The 24,288-nt window shown below is 39.4% G+C and overlaps 1 protein-coding gene and 1 non-coding gene across 5 annotated transcripts in view; one reads left to right on the top strand and one right to left on the bottom strand.

Moving 5' to 3' along the window:
* Positions 1-24,288, bottom strand: part of BLM (BLM RecQ like helicase) — a 101,236-nt gene that overhangs the window by 49,678 nt on the left and 27,270 nt on the right. For 2 of the 4 annotated variants that reach the window (XM_024232808.3, XM_054531879.2), the window contains 9 exons: positions 20,726-20,827; positions 18,126-18,826; positions 16,246-16,405; positions 13,222-13,349; positions 7,867-7,999; positions 6,891-7,552; positions 4,986-5,177; positions 2,734-2,852; positions 1,129-1,242 (listed from right to left, as the gene is read on the bottom strand). In XM_024232808.3, the coding sequence (XP_024088576.2) occupies positions 1,129-1,242; positions 2,734-2,852; positions 4,986-5,177; positions 6,891-7,552; positions 7,867-7,999; positions 13,222-13,349; positions 16,246-16,405; positions 18,126-18,826; positions 20,726-20,823 (2,307 nt within the window). In that variant the 5' untranslated portion in view covers positions 20,824-20,827. Of the gene's footprint in view, positions 1-1,128; positions 1,243-2,733; positions 2,853-4,985; positions 5,178-6,890; positions 7,553-7,866; positions 8,000-13,221; positions 13,350-16,245; positions 16,406-18,125; positions 18,827-19,536; positions 19,612-20,554; positions 20,618-20,725; positions 20,828-24,288 lie in introns of those variants that run through there. The other 2 variants (XM_024232809.3, XM_054531880.2) reach the window with 2 other exon arrangements.
* Positions 12,848-12,917, top strand: LOC112129163 (small nucleolar RNA SNORD18). Its single transcript, XR_002911582.1, has one exon. It is a non-coding gene; the product is annotated as a small nucleolar RNA SNORD18 (small nucleolar RNA).

The following is a 24,288-nucleotide window of genomic DNA, read 5'->3' as shown; positions in this document are numbered from 1 at the left end:
TCCAGACCAGCCTGGCCAACATGGCAAAACCCCATCTCTACTAAAAATACAAAAATTAGCCAGGTATCGTGGCACACACCTGTAGTCCTACCTACTTGGGAGGCTGAGGCAGGAGAATCACTTGAACCCAGGTTGCAGTGAGCCGAGCACTCCCACCTGGGTGACAGAGTGAGACTCCACCTCAAAAAAAAAAAAAAAAGAAAAAAAAAGTGTAACCAACAGGAAAACTCTTCCTTATGGCAAAACACCAACTACATTTAAAAAATAACTTTATATCTATCATAGTAATAATTGATTTGGGGAAGAATCATCAATGGATGCTAAAACTTGTGGGTAAAATTCTGATCACTAGCAGGGTATTTACATAGTCTCAAAGCATCCCACAACAGGGTATCTACTAATTACAAAGGCCAAAAAAAAAGAGTAACTTTACAGCGGAGAAGTCTATCAGACAGTACCATAACCAAGCGATCAGTTAACTAACATTGTCAGTAATGGGACGAATCGACATCAAGTGCCTCCTGACAGTGGGCATGAGAACATATCACTGTTTCTGTGATATTCAAGGAGTAACAGGAATCTAAGCAGGAGTAAGCAAGATAAACTCAAATTGAGGGACAGTTCTCAAAATGACTGGCCTTCAAAAATGTCAAAATCACGAAAGATATTAAGAGAGAGAAACTGTTTACAAGATTACAGAGAAGGACAACTGAATGCATGCAGGATCTGGGATTTTCTTTTGCTATAAAGGACATTATTGGGACAACTAGTGAAACCGGAATAAGGTTTACAGATTAAGTAATAGTACTGCATCAATGTACATCTCCTAATTTTGATCATTGTACTGAGTTTATATAAGAGAATACTTTGTTTTTAGGAAATGTACAGTGAAGTACTTAGGGCTTAAAAGGATACCATGTCTGCAATTTTCAATCAAATGTGTCAGGAAAATATATGCAGAGAGAGAATAACAAAGCAATTATAGTAAAATGTTACCATTTGGGGTTTCTGGATTAAAGTTATACAAAAATTCTTTGCACTACATATACAAAATTTTGTTAAAATTTTAAAAATATATGTATTCTAGTGGTCTTTAATATATTTTAAAATAATGATGTAAATACAAACCTTTTCTGGAGTGACATATAGAAGTTTTATGATTGGGTCTTTTTTTGATAACTGGAGGTAAATATTTGTAGCTTCTGAGTCAGTCTTATCACCTGTCAGATATGTAGCTGGAATCTAAGTATAAAAGTAGTAAACAATTTCAATTTTATACATTAACCTGACAAAATTACATTTGTCCTTAGGTTTTATAAATATTTTATTAGTCACATATTCAAACCTATCAAAGGAAATACATATCTGAATATAACAAGTATGTAAGTACATACATTTTAAAAAACTCTTATTAAGCATAACTCAGGCAGGGTGTGGTGGCTCACACCTGTAATTTCAGCACTTTGGGAGGCTGAGGCAGGTGGATCACTTGGGGTCAGGAGTTCGAGACTAGCATGGCCAACACGGAGAAACCCCATCTCTACTGAAAATACAAAAATTAGCCTGGCGTGGTGGCAGGTGCCTGTAATCCCAGCTACTCAGGAGGCTAAGGCAGGAAAATTGCTGGAGCTTGGGAGGCAGAGGTTGCAGTGAGCCAAGGTTGCACCACTGCACTCCAGCCTGGGCAACAGAACAAGACTGTCTTAAAACAAAACAAAACAAAAAAAAGCAGAACACAAAATGGTCTTCTCATTGTTTATTTCCTTTTCTTGCTTTATTTTTCATCTTTGTAAATAAGATAAATATGAATTTGGTATACAAGATATTCCAGTCCTACTGTATGGCATCATTTTTTTTAGATAAATGTATTTCAGGGTTTTAAAGATTAATGACAATGAAAGGGCCATAATATCACAAATGGTTGAACAATGGCTACCATCACTGCACTAAGACTTTCTTTGGAAGAAAACCAAACTAGTGGTCTTATCAAGGGGTGGTGACTCATAACTCTTAAAACAGTTATTTTTAATCACAATGTGATTGAGTCGGGGTCTCGCTTTCACCAAGGCTAGATTGTAGTGGCATGATCATGACTCACTGCAGCCTCAAACTCCTGGGCTCAAGCGACCCTCCTCCCTCAGCTTCCTAAGCAGCTGGGACCACAGGTTTTCACCACCATCTCCAGCTTATTTTATTTTTCTGTAGAGAAAGTCTTGCTGTGTTGCCCAGGCTGATCTTGAATTCTTGGCCTCAAGCAATCCTCCCACCTTAGCCTTCCAACTCACTGGGATTACAGGCATGAGCCACCACCCCCACCTACATTGTGAAGAGTTAGGTAGAATGCATTCATTTACTTCCTTAAACTCAGCCATGAGGAAAAAAGACATATGCGTGCAGGCATGCATGTGTGTATGCATTTAAGATATAAGGGAAAGAGAACTATGCTGACCTGGCAGTACTGAAAAAAGAAATGATTTTCTATTAGTTAAAAAACTTTACATCAGCAAAAAATAGCATTGGTTAAAAGTTCTTACTAAGACACATTCTTGTAGAATAAAATCAGATTGAACTACAGGTTATCTGTATCAAATTTTCAGACTTCTGTTCAACTGCAAATTTAACTGCTGTGCTTTATTTTTTACAAATCATGAACTATTTAATAAAAAGGTTATCCAGAGGACTGAAATTTAATTGTTTCTAAGGCATGTTTTTATTAGTATTTTTATAACTTACATCCAAGGAAGTCAGCTTTTGGACTTGATCTACGATTAGTGATCTCAAGGGAGAAATGACAATAGTGACCCCAGGAGAAACACAGGCGGGGAGTTGGTAACACAAACTCTTACCACCTCCTGAAAGAGAACAATGAAAAAATATCTGTCAGGTTCTGTCTTGAGAGCATGAATGTAAAAGTTACAAAGAAATCATATCGTTAATAGGACACCAAGGCATATTGTCCCTGGTGCCAACAATTTGCCATACTCAAGTGACTCAAACTATTATATTTAGGCAATTTAAATAATGTGTAAAAATGATCTTTAAAAAAAAAAGTGTTTTTTTTTTTTTTTTTTTAGATGGAGTCTCATTCTGTTGCTCAGGCTGGAGTGCAGTGGTGCCATCTTAGCTCACTACAACCCCCACCTCCCAGGTTCAAGCAACTGTCATGCCTTACCCTCCCCAGTAGCTAGGACTATAGGCATGCACCACCACATCCTGCTAATTTTTGTATTTTTAGTAGAGACGTTGGCCAGGCTGGTCTTGAACTCCTGACCTCAGGTAATCCACCCGCCTCAGCCTCCCAAAGTGCTGGGATTATAGGCACGAGCCACTGCGCCCGGCCTAGGACATCTTATATAGACATATATAATAGCAAAGGCAAGAATTAGGGCAGGAAACTTAAAATGTAATGAAATACAGTAAAGTTTTTATTTCTAGTAGTAGAAGAGTCTCTAAAAATGACACTAGGATTAAAATAATTACTTTCTATATAATGTTTATTTACTTTTATTATTTATAAATCCCATCACTTTGGGAGCCTGAGGCAGGTGGACTGCTTGAGCCCAGGGAATTTGAGATCAGCTTGGGCAACACGGTGAGATCCCGTCTCTACAAAAAATTTAAAAATTAGCCAGGTGTGGTGGCACATGCCTGTAGTCCCAGCTTCTTGGGAGGCTAAGGTGGGGGGGATTGTTTGAACCCAGTTGAAGCTGCAGTGAGCTGCGATAGCACCACTGTATTCCAGCATGGGTGACAGATCAAGAGACCCTATCTCAAAAATCGTAAGAAATAAAAATAAAATAAACCTTTTTTGGAATATTTACACATGCACTATATCTATATTATAATTATATATAATATGTATATTGTATTGTATATAATATGTCTATTATATATAATTATATATTATATATCTCTCTCTCTCACAAGTGGTTGAAATTGGGGTGGAAGGACCTTAAAAATGCCCTCTTGAAACCCTAAAGGACAATGGAAAGCCCTGGAAAAAAAAAATCAATGGATTAGATCATTGCCAAGGTTTTTTCCAGGGTTAGAGTTCTGAAACACCAAAATAGGGTTGAAAGGAAGGCACAGAGTGATTAATAAATCAATAAAAATTGAAATGCTGATTATTAAGCCAAGGCTATCTAAATCTAAAAACCAGGATGAAAAAGTTCAGATGCCCAGTCAACATTATACAATAATGACAGCACTAGCTAACTTGCTAAAGGTCACAAGTCAAGTGATAGACAGAGGGAGGACTACACGTAGGTACTGAAACTGCAAATTCTCCATGCGCTCTGCCCTGTTTATTTAATATTCTCATGTGAATGACTATAAATCATTGAACAGCTGTCATAAGCTTTAACAGCACAATGAATGTCCTAGACTCTTTAAAGCGGGGCCAACACAATATTGTGCTAAACGATTTTCATTTAATCCTCATGCCACTCTGTGAACCAGGTACTTTACTGCGATCACCATTGCACACATGAGAAAATGGGTCCAGGGAGTAAAGTGCCTTGCATATGGCCACACTGCTGTGAGCAGCAGAGCTGTTCTTTAAGTCCAGGCCTTTGGTCCATAGCTGATGGACCACTACTCATATATGCATACATGATTTAACCACTAGGCAACACCAGATTGTTGCAAATAAACTGCCAGAAATGGTCATGGTCTCTGACAGTGATTTTTCCATTTAATTTCCAAAATTGCTTAGACTAGAAAAACGAAAAATTCCCAAAGAAAAATTCTAGATCAGTTCAACACAATGAGCTTCGAGTTGAAAATCTTACAGGGCTATAAACTTCATGATGTCAACAACCAGAACAAAGGATAAAAGTAATATACTTTCTTACTATGGTACGGGAGGTTTAAGAGGTCCCTAAATGATAGAAATACTGTGTAGGTGGTCTTTTTATTTCTATTAAAGAGCTTTCATTTAACATCTGCCAATGGATTCCTGCCAATTCACTTCTAAAAATACATACCAGTCGGCATCAGGATAAAACAGTCTTCACCAAGCAGTGCAGCATTGATCGCCTCTAGCTGATTAGTTCTAAAATTATGCAGGCCAAATTTTTTATGAAAAATCTTCATCATTTCCTTTGTATGAGGAAAACTAAGACTTTGGAAACGCTCATGTTTCAGATTTCTGGATGCTAAATTTTGTGCTGACTTGTCTAGGAAAATAATCAACATTAAGAAAAATCAGTGCATGAATACAGTGAAAGTACAGCTTTAACATTTCCCTTGCCCTGCAGAATCACTGGCACACGTCTCCCTGCAGCACAGCTCTTAAACTCCTTCCTGGCGTTCCTTCCCTACAAGTCTCAAAGCCACCAAAAACTTGCCAAAGGCCCAAATCAAGTATTTCCTTGACTTTTTCTACAGCACCTACCACTACTTTTATTCCTTCCTCTTCTCCCTCCTCCAACCGTGACCACCAAGACAATCATGGTTTTCTACTCACTTTAAATTCCCTTTCCTGGCTCTACTTCCTCCATCTGCTCCATAAATAGGGGAGGGAGTCTTTCAGATATTTGGGACTGGGCTCTGTAGACATTCTTTTTTGGAGCTTTCCTAGTCCTATGATCTTAAACATGACCTGTGTGCAGCAAATGCGTACACCTCTCTTAAGACCCAACTGACACCATCTTAAGTTCCAGTCCTGCACACAGCTCCCGTTGTCTGCAAGACATTGGTACCTGAATGACTTACCAGCACTTTAACCTCTAGACTTAAACTAGCCCTTCTCAGCTTTTCTCCAAATCTGACTCTGCCTCCTGACTCCCCTGTTTGTGTTACTGGTGTCACAGTTTTCCCAGTCATCAGTGTCTGAAACCTTGGAGTCATCTGAGCTTCCTCAGGCTCTTCTTTCATAACATCTCTCACACGTGCCACTGCTCTGCAGCCTGGCTGTCGCAACTCCGGTTCAGCACAGAGAACAAGAGGTACTCACGGAGCTCTGGCAGTTACGCTAACCCCAACACTCAACTGTCTCAAGATAATTGCAAACATCAAGTATGACACATTCTAACATGATACAAAAATAAATCCATTAATCGTTGTTTTAAAGGTCAGCAGCGTAACTGTAAGAACAACCTCCGTGGTATTAAGTCATCGATGGCAAAAATAGGGAGGGCTGTAATTTATAAACTTATTTCAGCTAAAAAATACTTTTGATAACTTTATAGGGTTGATGTAAGGTTTTAAAATTATTTTTGGCTTTTCTCTGGAGCCTTAACAGTGGCTAATTTCATTCCTCTCAAAACTTCTCTCTCACTAAGCTGTAAGCTCCAGGAGGGCAGGAACTACTTAGTATTTGTTATTCATCTTTAAATGATCAGCGCCCAGCATAGCACATGGCATGCAGTGAGTCCTTAGGCCCAAAGAAGTAGTTTGACTGATTTAAGACACTCCTGACTTCATATCCTTTTTAGACTACTCTATATTTTAACATTTTAACACATAAAACATGCCTCTCTACTTTGTATTAATCGATTCTCATCAGTACAGAATTCTAAATTACATTTTTAGCATGAGAATTCATTTTTGCTTTTGCCCATCCCAAAATCATTAAAAACTTGGCCCTCATGAGTTTATTGTTTTAGGAACCAAAAAATGTTAATTCAAAGGCACATCACATTTGTAATGACTTTAGAGCCTTACTACAATAGGTTATAATTACACATTTTATAAAACTACAGCTGCTATAGAGACAAAAGAGCAACTTGCTTTTGAAATTGTGATTTGTAATTCATATCATCAGTAGAAATTTGCATAGCAACAATGTGGTTTTCAGGCAATGATGATCTGCTATGGTTTTTCTTATATAATTCCTATTTTGGGACAGTTTTGTTTTCATATAAGCATTCAATTTATTTTAAACTTACCAGTGTAATTCTGAATTGACTCTGAGAAGTTTATATTTTGAGCAGTAGATGCCACTGGAAGACAGTTTGTCTTGGCTGAAGAAAGTCTTTCTGATACTGATTTAATTGGCCGACCTTCCTTGATGGGTTGATAGGCAGCTGTGGAAGATTTGCTGGCTGCTAAATTATGCATTATGTTTTCCCAGTCATCATCATCATCAAAGTCATCTATGTCAAAATTATCAATATCATAGGAAGGTTGGGTTTCTCTTTCTAAGTCATTTATTGAAGCAGTATGTTTATTCTGATCTTTCACAGCAGTGCTTGTGAGAACATTTCCTGGGAAATAAGAGCTTTCATTTTTTTTTCCTAGTCTCGGTGTTTCAGCCCAGTTGCTACTTACAAAGGACTTCTGTAAATGGGTATTGAATAAAGGCCTTTCAAAAAGATTCTTCCTGGTGGCAGAGAATCCTGTCTTTCCTAGGGTGGTAGTCAGTAAACAGTCCCCAGGGGAAACAGCATTTGAGGGTAGGTGTGAAAAATTCAACTCCTTCATAGAATTCCCTGTAGGGCAGGAATCACCCTCCATAGGGCCATCAAGTGAATCAGGCCTGCATCTCCACATTGAGCCAAGAAGACTGGCATCACTTTTATTAAAATCTACTTCCGTTAGAAGTTTCCTTCTGAAGAGAGAAAAGAGAACAACGTATTAAATATAAGTAGTTTACTCTGGTAGGCCACAAAAGCAAATCTGTAGTTTTCATACCAAATAGAAATTGTAGCAAAATATATTCGTTTTTTTCCCAATCTTAAAAACATGAATATGAATGTTAAAGGACTGGTTTGAAAAGTAAACAAATTTAAAACATAGTGGCATGATGATCATCCTTATGCCATTTCCAGGCCAGAAAGCCTGAACATTTTGCCCTGTCCATTTTTCACTTAGAGTGGTAGGAATATAATCAGACATATTCCAGAAGGGGGAAAATCAAGATACCTTATGTTCCGCTGCTGAAGCAGTTCGTTCCCACAATCCAAAAGTTTCAGTTTATCATCAGGAATAGTATCAATTAATTTACAGATGTGCTCCATCACGTGAATAAGCTGCTGCTGTAAACTTATCTGTCCAGCTATAAAATAATTATGTTGTTAATATTTTTCTTTGGAAAAAAAAAAAAAAAGTTTTGGCTAGGCGTGGTGGCTCATGACTGTAATCCTAGCCCTTTGGGGAGGCCAAGGCAGGAGGACTGCTTAAGTCCAGGAGTTCAAGACCAGCCTGGGCAACACAGTGAGACCCTGTCACTGAAAAAAAAAAAAAAAAAAAAAAAAAAAAAGTCTTAAGATCTTGATTTCTTTCTTTTCTTTTTTTAAAGTGGGGCTGGGCGCGGTGGCTCACGCCTGTAATCCCAACACTTTGGGAGGCCGAGGAGGGTGGATCACCTGAGGTCGGGAGTTCGAGACCAGCCTGGCCAATGTGGTGAAACCCCATCTTTACTAATAATATAAAAATTAGCCGGGCATGGTGGTGAGTGTCTGTAATCCCAGCTACTCGGGAGGCTGAGGCAGGAGAATCGCTTGAACCTGGTAGGTGGAGGATGCAGTGAGCCGAGATTGTGCCATTGCACTCCAGCCTGGGGGACAAGAGTGAGACTTTGTCTCAAAAAAAAAAAAAGAAAGAAAGGGGGTCTGGCTCTGTTGCCCAGGCTAAACTGCAGTGGTGCAATCACTGCTCACTGAACCCTCAAACTCTTGGGCTCAAGAGCTCCTCCTGCCTCAGCCTCCCAAGTAGGTGAGACTACAGGCCTATGCCACTGTGCCCAGCAACACAACACATCTTTTTCTTCTTTTTCTTTTTAATTAATTATTTTTTGTAGAGACAGGGTCTTGCCATGTTGCCCAGGCTGGTCTCACACTCCTGGGCTCAAGTGATCCTCCCACCTTGGCCTCCTAAAGTGCTGGGATTACAGGTGTGAGCCACTGTGCCCAGCCAAGTCTTAAGATTTTGAAAGTCACATATGTAAAATGTGAAGCAGTGTAAAAACAAGATCATAAACAACCATATATTGTCCTATTATCTTCCTGTGAATTAACTTGAAATTGGGTTGTCTCTATGCTTTATCATAAGAGCTCATAACTTTTCATTTAATTTCATAATATTTAATAAATAATATTTCTTGGGGTAAGCAAGGTCATTGGCTGGAACAAAGGTTTGTCAGTTAACTATGATTTTATTTTTAACTAACGTCATGTGCAAAGCTCACTGCGCCAACACAAAGTGTATTGTTAAGCGTTGGACAGGCAAGAGCCCTACCTGTTGTTTTGATCTGCCTGGACTCCAGGCTTCCCTTTAATGGTAATAGTATAGCACCAAGATTTCCTATTAGACCTACCCTTCCCACTCCCTCAGTAGGCATCTGACACAAGGCAGCTCAGTGAAAATTAACTCTGGAAATACTTAGGACTGACTGGGAAAAAGTACCTCCCTTTTTCCAAGCTTAATATGATTCTGGTGGCCATTTCTGTCACCTTATAAAGAAAGACAGATTTCAAATAAGATTGATACAAAGGAAAAGTAGAAAGCAGGTAGAAAGAAATGGAGGTTTGACCCGGAGAGATGAGACAGAAGAGAGGAGAGAGAAGGCAAGTAAGAGAGAGAGCAACTCCTGATATGATGTTTGAACAACTGAATCCTGCCAGCCCACTCCCATTTTAAAAATTAAGCCATAACTAATAAATAGAATTTCAAAGCAGTTGAGGTTTTATTTCATTTTATTTTTTGAGACAGATTCTCACTCTGTCTTCCAGGCTGGAGTGCAGTGGTGCAATGTCGGCTTACTGCAACCTCCGTTTCCCCGGTTCAAGCGATTCTCCTGCCTCAGCCTCCTGAGTGCCTGGGACTACAAGCACACGCTACCACGCCCGACTTTTTTGTATTTTTATTAGAGATGGGGTTTTGCCACGTTGGGCAGGCTGGTCTCGAACTCCTAAACCTCAAATGATCCACTCGCCTCGGTCTCCCAAAGTGCTGGGATTACAGGCGTGAGCCACCGTGCCGGCCCTTTTCTTCATCTAAAACCTCAACTGCGCCTGGGCATGGTGGCTCACGCCTGTAATCCTAGCACTTTGGAAGGCTGAGGCTGGAGGATCACCTGAGGTCAGGAGTTCGACACCAGCCTGGTCAATGTGGCGAAACCCTGTCTCTAATAAAAATATAAAAAAGCTGGGCATGGTGGTGCATGCCTGTAGTCCCAGCTACTCAGGAGGCTGAGGCAGGAGAATCACTTGAACCTGGGAGGCAGAGGTTGCAGTGAGCAGAGATTGCGCCAGTGCACTTTAGCCTGAGTGACAGAGCGAGAAAAAAAAAAGATGAAGAAAAGAAAAAAAATGGCAGTAGGAAGCAAGGACAATAGACGCCTTTGCCACCTCTCAGGCCTGAAGTCTGTGAGAGTAAAAAACAGTTTAGGTGGGCTGCAGGGGAAACAGTACATATCCTCAGAAAACAATTAGAGAAAAAAGGGGAAGAAAATGATCAGAGAAGAGGATGAGGCTACAGGGACACTGCTGACACAGCAGCCAGTTAAATGGTTTACAAGCCAGGAAGGACAGGAAGTGAGGACAGAACACGGAGTGAAGATGGCAGGGTGAGGAAGGGCATCTGCACAAGAATGGCCTGGGAAATCTGGACTTCTGGTGACTGAGAGAATGTGAGGTATGAGATGTAAAATGGAATTGCTGAATTCCCATCTTCTGTTTTCTCTGCAAGGAAAACAAGCATCAGATTGGAAAGAGAATACCCAATGGTCTGATGGAACTGAAAGCCAAGACAGGCTCAGAGGGAGATAAAAGGGGGTACCTAGCTATCAGAAACCAGTCCAAGACTCCTTGTCTAGACAGATTATACCTCAGAGTACAAAGGAAACCTGCAAACAGGATCTCAGAGCTCCTGTCACTGACACGTGTGTGAGGCATCTAGTGAATAAGAGAACTGATGGAAAGTGAGGACAGACAAACATTGTTCTAATTTTCAAAAAATTTGAAAGTGATTGCCAAAAACTACAGGCTGGTGATTTGATATAAATTCAAAGCAAAATTCTAGAGACTGTTATCAAACAGCTGCTTTGTGAGCTCTAAGGGGGAGGAAACAATAATAGAGTTAGCAAAAGTTCATAAAAACAAACCATCCATCTTAACGTATTTCCTTCTTTAAAAGGACTATTAGACTGGCAGATAACAATAGCTACCATTTATGAAAGGCCTGCAGTGTACTAGGCACTTTACCTTGAATCCTGACAACTACCCAGCAAGGTAGATATCATTCTCCTCATTTTATAGAAGAAAAAACTGAAGTCCAGAGAAGTTTAACGATTTGCCATAGTCAGATAGCCAAGAGTAGGAGGAGACAGGTTTCTATCACAGGTCTGTAGCACTCTAGAGTCAATGTTCCACCCATTCCTTCTTGCTGCCTCACACCTCGAACTTTTTGGAGTCACATAGTCAAGTCTTTTGTGTCTCCATGGATAAAGAACAGAAACATGGTCTGAAGACAGATATGTAACTAGCTGAACAAGAAGTGGTGATGAATGGACTGTTGTAAGCCAAGAGGGAAGCCTCTATTGACGTGCTGTAGAACTCTGTCCTTGCCCCTGTTCTAGCTAACCATTTTATTAGTGAAACTTAGCCCCTGTTCTAGCTAACCATTTTATTAGTGAAAATGATACAGAGACAGTATAATGCAGTGGTTATCAGTGAAAACTCAAAAGCCTCAAGACTGCTGTGTTCAGATCCTAGCTCTGCAGCTAATTCTATGACGGTGTGTAACTATTTAACGCTCCTGTATCTTAGTTTCATTATCTGTTAAATGGGGATAACAGAAACTACCTTAAAGTGGGCCAGGCGCGGTGGCTCACACCTGTAATCCCAGCATTTTGGGAGGCCGAGGTGGGTGGATCACAAGGTCAGGAGATCAAAACCATCCTGGCTAAAATGGTGAAACCCTGTCTCTATTAGAAATACAAAAAATTAGCCAGATGTGGTGGTACACACCTGTAATCCCAGCTAATCAGGAGGCTGAGGCAGGAGAATCGCTTGATCCTGGAAGGCGGAGGTTGCAGTGAGCCGAGGTCGCGCCACTGCACTCCAGCCTGGGTGACAGAGTGAGACTCCGTCTCAAAAAAAAAGGAACTACCTTAAAGTTTGAGGTAGTTTATTGTGATGACTGAATTAGTTAATATTGTAAGGCACTTTATAAGAGTGCCCAGCACATCAGTTATTTCATGAATATCTCTAAAATAAATTGAGTCCAAAATAAACAACAAAAAAACTGGAGGAAACAAAAACAACACACAGAGAACACTACACACATGACCTGCACATGCATGCAGACATCGCTAAAAAAGCCCAGCAGCCCTCAGACTCGAATGCGCGACAGAGATATTCAGAGAACAAAGAAGAGCTCTTGGAAATTGCCTTGATAGAAATTTTAAAATTCCATAGAAGAGTTAAAGATAAAATCAAGGAAATATCCTAAAAAGTAGAAAATCAAGAGATGAAAAATAGAAAAGATAATTAATGGAAGTCTAACATGCAAATCATAGAAGTTCCAGGAAGAGTGAAAAAGAGAAAAAGAAAGTAAAAAGAAATAATGCCAGAAAAATGTCTATAAGAGGATGTATATTTTCAGACTGAAGGTGCCTCTGAGCAGCAGACACCAAGGGTGGGAAGGGGGAGTGTCGTTTATCAAAGTCTTGCACTGCTATCTGATCATTTACACTAGATATTTAATAAAAAATAAAAAATGAATTAGAAACAAAACAAACAAGCAAACAAGTATTTAGCTTTAAATGAACATCAAGACCCAGACCCAGACTCAGAGTATATACAAGGGAGAATAGGAGGATAAAAGGTCAAGAAAGGAATTTCTAGCAAGGAGGGTTAAAAGACCTAATAATAAATATTTAGTCAAGGGGGGGAAAAAAACTCTATTATGATGAGATTACGCTCTGTGGTCCGTGTTTCTGAAACACATGATTTTGTGGAAGTTCTCATTTGTAAATAAAAATTTAAAAACCTCCTAGAATTAAAGTTGCAGATCTTGGCTCAGTATGAGAGATGATTTCTAACAAGTAGCATTTTCAAAATAGGGAATGAACGCCCTTGTGAGAGCATGAGTTCATGAGTTGTTCAGGCAAATGCTGGCTAACCAGTGAACAAGGTTATGACATTAGAAGAAAAGAGACAACAAATCTGCCATTTTATAACATACAGCCACAGGTTCAAAACACAATCTTTGGGTTACGTTGTTTTCAAAAGTAAGTAGTTGAAATACATGGTATGTCTAAAATATTGTTTGTACCGTCATAGTCTGTGCTGGTTTCTGGATTCGGCTCCTGCATACTCATTTTCTCAGGTTTTGACAAAAGATCTTTTGATGTGCTAAGAACATCCTCTTTTCTGTCAGAGGTGTCAAGGTCCTTTAACATACTGCAAATAAAAAAAATGTTAAGCCAATCATACTACAGGCTAGACTCAATAAATGTATAATTTTGAAACCCTTAATATTTTTCTACAACTGATCAGACAATATATAACAGAAAAGAGAAGTAGCTTTTTAAATTTCCTCAATTATAAAACTTCTTTAGCTGGTCCTCAAAGTTGTCCCTCCTCTGGCCCCAAGAGCCCTTTTCAACTTTATCTCCAATTACGTCCTTTCAGTAACACAAGGGTTCAATCATACTGTACCACTTACATTCTTCATATAAGCCCTGCATTGCCTATTTTGGGGATTTTGCCACTGATCCTCTCAGTTTGGAAAACCTGCCATTCCAATCTCTTTGTACCCAAATCACACCTGTTCTTCTAGCCCCAGCCCAAGCATTACTTCTCCAGCAAGTGATTATTAATGTCTCTTTTTTCTGAGATTTCAAAGCACTTTTTTTGGACTTCTCTTATTATGCAAATATATGTATATGTGTTTTTGTGTGTCTGCATATATAATTACCTCACCACACAGATTATACAAAAACATATTAACATATAAACCTGGTCAGTCTGATTAGATAGAAAAAATACTTTACAAATAACAAGATAAATTAGTACTGAATGAGTGTTAAAGAGAGGATACTGTGGAAATCCAAAGAAAGGTAACATTTTTTGGAACTTGAGAAGGCTTTGCCAAGGAGATAAGATTTAAGCAAACTGAATGACAAGTATGGGGAAAGTGTCTGTCAGACTATGAAAGAAAGATTTTAAAAAGGACAATTCTATTCGCTTGACATCTGGGAATCAACCTTATTTTCCTAAAGAAGAATTTTGGAATGCAACTTTCTAACTAAATCAAAACAGTGTGACTTTTTAATATTGTTTTTTAAACAATAACATAATTAAAGAAAATGATATGCTTTCTAGATTGTTGGTTTGACTCATTAAGACCATTGGTTTATCGCAAGGGCATAAGCGGAGATAAAGCTGAAAAAGGTAAATTGTGGCCAGAAGATGGAGAATCTTGAGGGCCAGCTACAGAGGTTTTGGAAAAGAGGAGTTTGAAAAACAGGTCTCTCTTCTCTGTTATACACTGTCTGACCACTTGACTTCTGAAATTCAGAGGTTACAACCAGTATTTTTTAAAACTGAAATAAAATGTAGCATAGAATTTAAGCTGTGCATTGCACAAAAAATATTGTGAAAATTCTATTTCAGTTTTATAATATATACACATATGTATACTAAGTTACAATGGGAAATATACAAAGAGAGTCTACCTTGGAAATACTTTGTAAAATAAGCTTTTTTAATTGCTAAGACTCTAGGAAATTTATTTATGGTATGACAATTTGATAAATTAGGTAGTCATTAAAAGGAATTAAATATGTAGCAAGTGGAAAATGATTTAGAAATAATGCTAAGAGAAATAAAGGAGAATATAAAATTATAATTACATGTTGATTACAACAATGCAGAAATCAAACACACATGTAGAAAAGGCTCAAAACTGAAGATGGATAAAGAAAACAGTCAGAATTGTGGGACTACTAGTATTCCTTCTTTCTCTCTCTTTTTAATTTTTTAGAGATGAGGGTCTCGTTATGTTGCCCAGGCTGGAGTGCAATGGTTACTCACAGGCGTAATCACAGCATGCTACAGCCTTGAACTCCTGGGCTTAAGGGATCCTCCTGCCTCAGCCTCCTGAGTAGCTGGGACTACAGGCTACTACCATGCCACCGCACCCAGCAGTGTTCCTTCCTTCTTATTTAGAATCCTTGTTAAAATGATTATATTATTTGTGTAATACACATTTTTAATAAGTAAAGAAAAAAGCCAGGCATTCAACAAGGAATCAGTATGACACCAGGGAAAGCACTACAGTGGATCTGAGTCCATCTGTCATTCATTGTATCATCCTGGGCAATTCCTTGCTCCTCCCTGGGCCTCAGCTGTTTCACCTGGTAAATGAGAATGCTGGTTTAGAATTGAGACTCTATATAAACTTTTCCTCAGTTTAGTATATATTATACTCTACCACTCAACTGGTCTGAGAGTGAGACTGGGATGAGGACAAAGTAACACTGACACTTAGCAATTTAAGCTGTTGATGAGTCGTGTGGAGTATCTATTTTTCTCGTAATACTACCAATTAACAATAATCATGTCACCAATTTGCTAAAATCGAGTGAATAACAAATACAATGGCCAATTCTATCCTGTAGGATTTTTTTAAAAAGTACTAATGTCCTAATTCACTTCCCATATAATGGCTTAGCTTTGTGTCATTTCAGGTCAGGTTTGGAAATATAATATTTTTAGAAATATATTCCTTATGTCAAAATCAACTATATAAGGCCAGGCAAGGTGGCTTATGCCTGTAATCCTAGCACTTTGGGAGGCCAAGGCGGGTGGATTGCCTGAGTTCAGGGGTTCAAGACCAGCCTGGGCAACATGGCAAAACCTTGTCTCTACTGAAAATACAAAAAATTAGCCAGGCATGGTGGCATGCACCTGTAGTTCCAGCTACTTGGGAGGCTGAGGCACAAGAATCACTTGAACCCGGGAGGTGGAGGCTGCAGTGAGCTGAGATCACACCACTTCACTCCAGCCTGGGTGACAGAGCGAGATTGTCTCAAAAAAAAAAAAAAAAAAAAAAAAAAATCAACTACATAAAATTGTTTGATGTTTCATGTAATTAATCATAATGGAACTTCATCTTTAGAATGCAACCAATTAAACATATAAACAGTGTTTTTTTTTGAGGCTTTCACTTGAATGTAAAAATAATTGTACAAAGCACAAAATACTTTTATATAGAAATGATATTATAAACTAAATTAAACAATTTAAAGTATCCCAGAAACAAATAATAATGCTAATTATTTAGCTAGTTTACCTAAGGCATTTTGAAGAGGAAGAAGAAGCAGAAATAATTTCTTCTGGAGAAGGTGGAACAAAATCCGTATCATAATCATCATCATCAAATTCAATACATGGAACTTTCTCAGTTGAATGTAATTCAGCTTCTTCCAAATTCTTCTTCTTTTTGCTATTATCTACAGTAAAACAGTTGATAAACATAGATTTGTTAGCCACTAATGAGACAGAAAGAACAGGGCATGAGTGATTAAGAATGAGTGCTTCTGGCAAGTCACAAACAATCACACCACTTTGTATGGATCCTCTCCCTTTACACGCTAATGCTGGCTTATTTATTCATAAATGATTATTATTGAGTCAACTGGATTAAGTCCAGTGAATGCTCGACTGAGGCCAAAGATTTGCTTAGGGATTTTCATGTCTGTCTCTGGTTAATTACAAAACACATATTTGCTATCGACGTTTCTAGTTTTTAACTTTTCACTCATATTTAAATAAGGGTAAAGTGCAACAGATAAGTCTGATAATAACACAAACATGGCTGCTTGTACAAATCAGCTTTACCACAAAGTTTCCCAGTTATTTAAGTCTCTCTTTTGGACTATGTGGGAAAACACAACCCAAATTGTTGCTGTCTATCTTTTAACAAATTTTCCCTTCAGAAACAGAAGCATCATTGATGAGACTATAGTTTTGCTTATCATCAATCACTTTTCAATGCTCTCTCACCCTAGAGTAACCTTCATGGGATTCAGGTGTTTAAAAATTTTACTCTCATATTTGCAACTGCTTCATAAGGTGGGTTACTTCCACACGTGGATAATCTCAGTTACTCAATTTTGGACATCTAATAATTACAAGATCTAGCCAGGAAAAACTTTGAATGTAATTTATAATACTTTAATAGTGCAATTAGAGCACATTACACATCAATATTAGGTGGCAACAAGCCATAAAGGAATTACAGTAGAAAGGCTTAGTTTCATTTTCCAATTTACCACTAACCACCATTTTAACCTCTATGGATCTTACAACAGCACCCTCCTTATCCTCAGGAAATATGTGACAAGACCCTGGTGGATGCCTGAAATCTCAGATAGTATCAAACCCTATAAGTACTATGTGTTTTCCTACACATACATACCTATGATAGAGTTTAATTTATTAACTAAGCACAGCAAAAGATGAACAACTAATGAAATAGCACAATTATAACAATATTCTGCAATAAAGGTTATGTGACTGTGGTCTCTCGCTCAAAATATCTTACTGCACTCACCCTTCCTCTTGTAAAGATATAAGATGATAAAAAATGCCTATAGGATGAGATGAAGAGAGGTGAATGATGTAGGCATTGTGATGTAAATGGAAAATCCCAGAAATAAATGAATTCATAAGTTTTCAGTTTCAAGCTGTTTTGAGTATAGTGTGATAGAATCTTGCCCCGACCTGATCTGTCCACCTGGGTTGCTGTTAATCACTTAGCAGTGGTCTCAGTGATCAGATTGACTGTCGCGGTATCGCACGGCTTGTGTTTTCTTAATAATGGTCCCAAAGCGCAAGAGAAGTGATGCAATATATTTTCAGACCTCAGCCAGCTGCGGGTGACTGAAACCTCAGAGAATGCAAAGCTGTGGACAAGGGGAAACTCCTGTATTTTCTTCATGTATAAAATCACAGAGCTATCCTGGAAATTATATTAGCAGACTAAAACCTTCCATTTCATCAGTACGTCCTGCCTCAAAAATGTGGCCAACAGATTATTCAAAAAGCACCACTAAAGACCCTAACAACCTTAACGACAAAAGCTCTATATATTCATGACTATTCCCAATGGCTAGCTTTGAATAAAAAAGTACACTGAACATACTAAAATGAAGATAAAATAATTGTTACCTCTTTCATCTTCCAAATGAGTTTTCAAAGAGTCACTTTCCTGAGCATCTTCATTTATACGCACTTCAGCAATGGGGCCATCATCGATGCAAATCACATCGCTGCTTAACCATTCTGAGTCATCCTTCTGTTCCTCAGTCAAATCTATTTGCTCGCTTTCAGAGGAGGGTGGAGGCAAATCAGCCTTTACTGTGTTTGTTGTATAAAGCTGTGCTTTAAAAAAGTTTCTCTTACCCTTTTTTGATTTCTGAGCAGTGCTTACTCTTACAAAGTGACTTTGGGGTGGTGTAACAAATGATTTTGAAGTCTCAGAAGTATCAAAGTCATCCATATCATCCCAATCATTGATGGTACTTAAAGAATCTGGTGAAGAACTAAATTCTAATCTCTTGAGAGCAGTATCCCAGGATTTCTTTACAGTTGGTGTGTTTTGGGTAGTGCATAAAACTTCCTTTGGAGTCTGCAAGAAATCTGGCAATAATGGTTTTGATTCAACTCTCTGTGTTTGCTGTCCTGCTGGAGCATTTTTAAAGAAGTCCTTGATCCTTTGCTGATTTGTGGTGTTGGGTAGAGGTTCACTGAATGAAAAGTCTTCGGTAACATTAACATCTTTATTTCTTAATACAGGTGTTTTTGCTACTGACACATTAGTTACAGATACATTGTTATCTAAAGATGTTTTCTTTTTAAAAGTGAAACCTCTGAAAAATAATGGAAAAACTAGATTAGATGGATCCATTTTAACAAACCCCCCAACTCTATAAAACTAATTTTTTAAACTAATTCACACAGGTTACATTAATTGTATCCCAACTGAGCAAAGAATCCATCTCTCTCTTGATTTTAAATTTATCAGGTAACTTAAATTGTATTTGTTCTCTGGTCCTTCCCATTCAGAGGCTAATTATTTGGCTTTGAGAGGTCATTCCCACTACTTTATTTCTCAGGCTAGCAGTCCTTAGTTAATAGCATCTCCAGAGCGGGTGACAGCATAAATGAAAAAGGGAAGAGGCCGGGCGCAGCGGCTCATGCCTGTAATCCCAGCACTTTGGGAGGCTGAGGCAGGTGGATTGCTTGAGGTCAGGAGTTCGAGACCAGCCTGGCCAACATGGTGAAACCCCATCTCTAATAAAAATACAAAAAATTAGCCGGGCATAGTGGTGCATGCCTGAAGCCCTAGCTACTCAGAAGGCTGAGGCAGGAGAATTGCTTGAACCCAGGAGGTGGAGGTTACAGTGAGCCGAGACTGTGCCACTGCACTCCAGCCTGGGTGACAGAGCGAGACTGTCTCAAAAAAAGAAAAAAAGAAAAAAAAAAAAAAGAAAAAAGAAAAAGGGAGAGATTCAAATGTGGCTACTTTTTGCTACTCTGATAAGAATTTAAAGGGGAAAAAGAGTTAAAAACTACTAACTCTGTTAAAATCTGCAGGACAAGTAAAAGACGCGGGAATCGTGGCTGTCTGCTGGATTTGATGATCTGAAAGTCAGTGGTGACTTCAAAGCCAGGCACCCAGAACAGAGTCTACAACCTGGTAAAAGCATCACTTACAATATAAATTATTATTAGATATCATTAGAAGGAGTCTGGAGTATAGCTTAGAGGAGAGGCAGAACTGGAGAGCTGTAGTTTCCTTATAAACTGTTCTTCGAAAGTATATAAAATTATATTAAAATACTTGGCCGGGCACGGTGGCTCACGCCTGTAATCCAAGCACTTTGGGAGGCCGAGGCGGGCAGATCACTTGAGGTCAGGAGTTTGAGACTAGTCTGCCCAACATGGAGAAACCCTGTGTCTACTAAAAATACAAAATTAGCAAGGCATGGTGGTGCATGCCTGTAATCCCAGCTACTCGGGAGGCTGAGGCAGGAGAATCACTTGAATCCGGAAGGCAGAGGTTGCGGTTAGCCAAGATTGTGCCATTGCACTCCAGCCTGGGCAACAAGAGTGAAACTCCGTCTCAAAAAAGAAAAAAAAAAGGCTGGGCACGGTGGCTCATGCATGTAATCCCAGCACTTTGGGAGGCCGAGGAGGGTGGATTACGAGGTCAGGAGATCGAGACCATCCTAGCTAACAAGGTGAAACCAACTCTACTAAAAAATACAAAAAAAAATTAGCCGGGCGTGGTGGCAGGTGCCTGTAGTCCCAGCTACTCGGGAGGCTGAGGCAGGAGAATGGCGTGAACCCCAGAGGCGGAGCTTGCAGTGAGCCGAGATTGCGCCACTGCACTCCAGCCTGTGCGACAGAGTAAGACTCCGTCTCAAAAGAAAAAAACAAAACAAAACAAAACAAACAAACAAACAAAAAAACCCAGAACTTAAAAAACACTTATTTGCCCAAATTTACAAGCTGAATTATTCATTTACTCAACAAATCTTTATTGAGCAAATATTATGTGCCAGGAACCATGCAAAGATGAGACACAATCTCACCTGGTGCTGCTAAAACATACTCTACCATTAATTGGCAAAGTGGGAAAATCAATGAATCTCTCAGCTTCGTTTCCTCACCTGTACAATGAGAGAGTTTAAAGAGAAGATATCTCATGTGTACAATGTGGCAAGTTAGTGCCTACGTGACAGCAAACCAATCAAAACACTTACGAAAATTTTGGTTTTGAAAGACTTAATTTATTATTAAGTGTTCTGGCTGAGTGACGTTCTAGTTGCTCCTGTAGATTATTTTGAGGAACAGCAGCCATAATCCTAAAAAGTGAGGGAAAAAGAAATCAGTGGAGTTAGGTACTTTGCATTAATCACATTGTTTTTTGAGGGGAGGAAGGACTTGATTCAAACAGGCATTGTTCAAACTGTGCCCAGAGTAATAGGACTTTTTTTTTTTTTTTTTTTTTGTTTGGTCAATAGACTGTTTTGACATTTACAACTAGTGACACTTGAAATATATAATCTTCAACTAACTGAAGGCTCACTTGAATAACAAAATAACCAGGTTCCCCCTCTCTTCCTCCACAATGCTAAAATAAGTACAAAAGGCATTAGGGAGGGGATTATTAGGAAAGGGCTTTTAGAAAAATGGGACCTGGCCTAGAAGGATAAATGGAAGCTGGAAGGGAGCGAGGTGTGAGGAAACGATCAAAGCACACGGAAAGCCCAAAGAACAAATGAATAACTGAATTCTGCACAAGGGCAGAACCACCAATGACAGCAAAGGTTTACCAGCAAGATACTACACTTCATAATCATCTAGTTTCAACCTGAAAGAATACGTTTACCAAGCACGTTTATATCTCTGTGTAACCAGCTGTGGTAATGCTGAGCTATAGCCCAGGATAACAAACAGCTTAAACCACCTTAAAATTACTGGGGCTAAAGGAGGATCCTAGCTGTAATGCATGCATAGTTAAAAAAATCCTCACTTTAGCTGATAGTTACAACCCCATAAACCCTTTTGCCTACCTTTACCAGACATCTACTTTTATTTTATAGCATATATCTTAGGAGGCAGGGTTAACACTAGACGATATTTCTCGAAATATGAAGTTTCACATAAGCCATGTTCCACTCATTAACCTGTATCTATCAACCATCTTGACTTTAGATAACAGTGAAAAGCAGAATTTAGAAGAAACTAAATTACACTCAATTGAGAAATCTTCATGTTTATAAGCATGATCATAATACAGCTTTTGTAACCCACTTTCTCCAGAAGGAATTATTTCTGCTGCTTTTCCCTCTTTAACATGCTTTAGGTAATATAGCTAGTTATTTAATAAACATTGAATAATTCACATTGGCATGTGAATTATATCTTGTTACCCCCAAAAAAGCAGATGGAAGGAATGAATCCCTACATACCTATCACCCAGATTCAACAATTATCAACTCATCCAATATTGTTTCAGCTATACATACACCCTGAGGTTCTTACTCCACCATTTTGGAAGCCCACCTCCCAAAATAGTGACATTTAGATTCTGTTATTACTTCTTTCACTCATTAGCAGGAATGCTTTTTGTTTGTTTGTTTTCTTTCTGAGACAGGGTCTTGATCTGTTGCCCAGGCTGGGGTACACTGGCTCGATCACAGCTCACTGCAGCCTCAACCTCTTGGGCTCAAAGTGATCCTCCTACCTCAGCTTCCTGAGTTATCTGGGACTACAGGTGTACACTACCACAACCCAGCTAGTTTTTAAATGTTCGGTAAAGACAGGGTCTCACCATGTTGACTAGGCTGGTCTCGAACTCCTGACCTCAAGCGATCTACCCACCACAGCCTCCCAAAGCACTGGGATTACAGGCGTGAGCCATGCATAGCCAGCTGTAAGACTTTTATCATAAGTTTCAAAATCATGATGCAGTACACTAAAAGCCCATACTTCACTACTATACAGTATATTCACGTGGCTGGCAGCAGTGGCTCATGCCTATAGTCCCAGCACTTTGGGAGGCTGAGGTGGGCGGATCGCTTGAGCCCAGGAGTTTGAGACCGGGCTGGGCAACATGGCAAAACCCTGTCTCTAAAGAACTATAAAAAAGTTAGCCTGGCATGGTGGTACGGGCCTGTGGTCCCTGCTACTCAGGAGGCTGAGGTGGGAGGATTCCTTGGGCCTAGGAGGCAGAGATGGCAGTGAGCTGAGATCGTGCCACTGCACTCCAGCCTGGGCAACAGAGCAAGACCCTGTTTCAAAAAACAACAACAAAAAAGAAGTCGACACTTGTATCCCTTACATATATTAATAATAATAAATAAAAAATGATATTCATTCTTTCACCACCTTCAAATAGTGATGATTTTTTTTTCAGTATCATTATGAACTCATGGATTAAACATATTAGGTGTGTTTCAATCCAATACAGTGATCATCCTTATTGATTCTCAAATTAATTGATGTTTGGCCAGTGGGAGCCTTTTCAGGCGGGCTCTTCAGTCCTTACGACTTAACCTTATGAGTCATTGAGAGCTTCCTTCTTCTCAAAAGATGTTCCAGGCTTACTTTGTGCATTTTTCTGCACCAGATTTGGAATCGGCCATTTCCTCAAGCATCCCTAATTCTTGTTTTCTTTTTCTTTTTTGAGACAGGGTCTCACTTTGTCGCCCAGGCTGGAGTGCAGTAGTGACTCACTGCAGCCTCCACCTCCTCAGCTCAAGGGTTCCTCTCACCTCACCCTCCCACACAGCTGGACCACAGGTGCACACCACCATGCCCCACTAATTTTTTTGTGTTTTTGGTAGAGATGGGGTTTCACCATGTTGCCCAGGCTAGCCTCAAACTCCTGTGCTCAAGGGATCCTCCTGCCTCCACCTCCCAAAGTGCTGGGATTGCAGGTGTGAGCCACCACGCCCAGCCTCCCGGATTCTTTTTTTTTTTTTTTTTTCCTGATTCTTTTTAATGGAGAATATTTTAAGACCTTAATCTCTGCATTTCCTAGGGCACCTCACCATTTGGAATCCAGTTTAAAAGTATTGATCTTGGCTGGGCACGGTGGCTTACGCCTGTAATCCCAGCACTTTGGGAGGCCGAGGTAGGCGGATCATGAGGTCAGGAGATCAAGACCAACCTGGCCAATATGGTGAAACCCTGTCTCTACTAAAAATACAAAATTAGCTGGGCATGGTGGCATGTGCCTGTAATCCCAGTTACTTGGGAAGTTGAGGCAGGATAATTGCTTGAACCCAGGAGGCAGAGGTTGCAGTGAACCGAGATTGTGCCACTGCACTCCAGCCTGGCGACAGAGCTAGACTCTGTCTCAAAAAATAAATAAATTAATAAATAAAAGCATTGATCTTTTGTTGAGGCGTCCTCTCTCCAAGGTGCTGTACAATGTGGGAGTCTTTCCCACATGAATAAATATGAAGTGATAAAGAGTGAAGTCAGACTATTGCCCCCTCAGAATTTCAACATCAGCAAAGTAGACTACTGACAACGAGGCAGGGGTACACAGATCTTCAGTCTTATGACACTAAGCAGAACAAAGTGGTCCATGGCATCATCACTTACCCTTTTCCCACATTCCTTCCATAACTTACATATTTTTGGATCAAAACTAGCCATGGTATTTTAATAAGAGATTTCCTACATTACTCCACAGCATGGTTTTATATGTTTATTTAGCCATCCCAGGAGTACAATTGTTTGATTAACTATTTTATAACTGTAGTGATTACGCTATGGATTCACAGCTAGCATGCAGTCAACCTGAACTCCA

Source organism: Pongo abelii, chromosome 16, assembly GCF_028885655.2.
Source record: "Pongo abelii isolate AG06213 chromosome 16, NHGRI_mPonAbe1-v2.0_pri, whole genome shotgun sequence".
Classification (NCBI taxonomy): Eukaryota; Metazoa; Chordata; class Mammalia; order Primates; family Hominidae; genus Pongo; species Pongo abelii.
The sequence above is the reverse complement of the archived record's forward strand: the minus strand, read 5'-3'. Positions and strand labels throughout refer to the sequence as shown.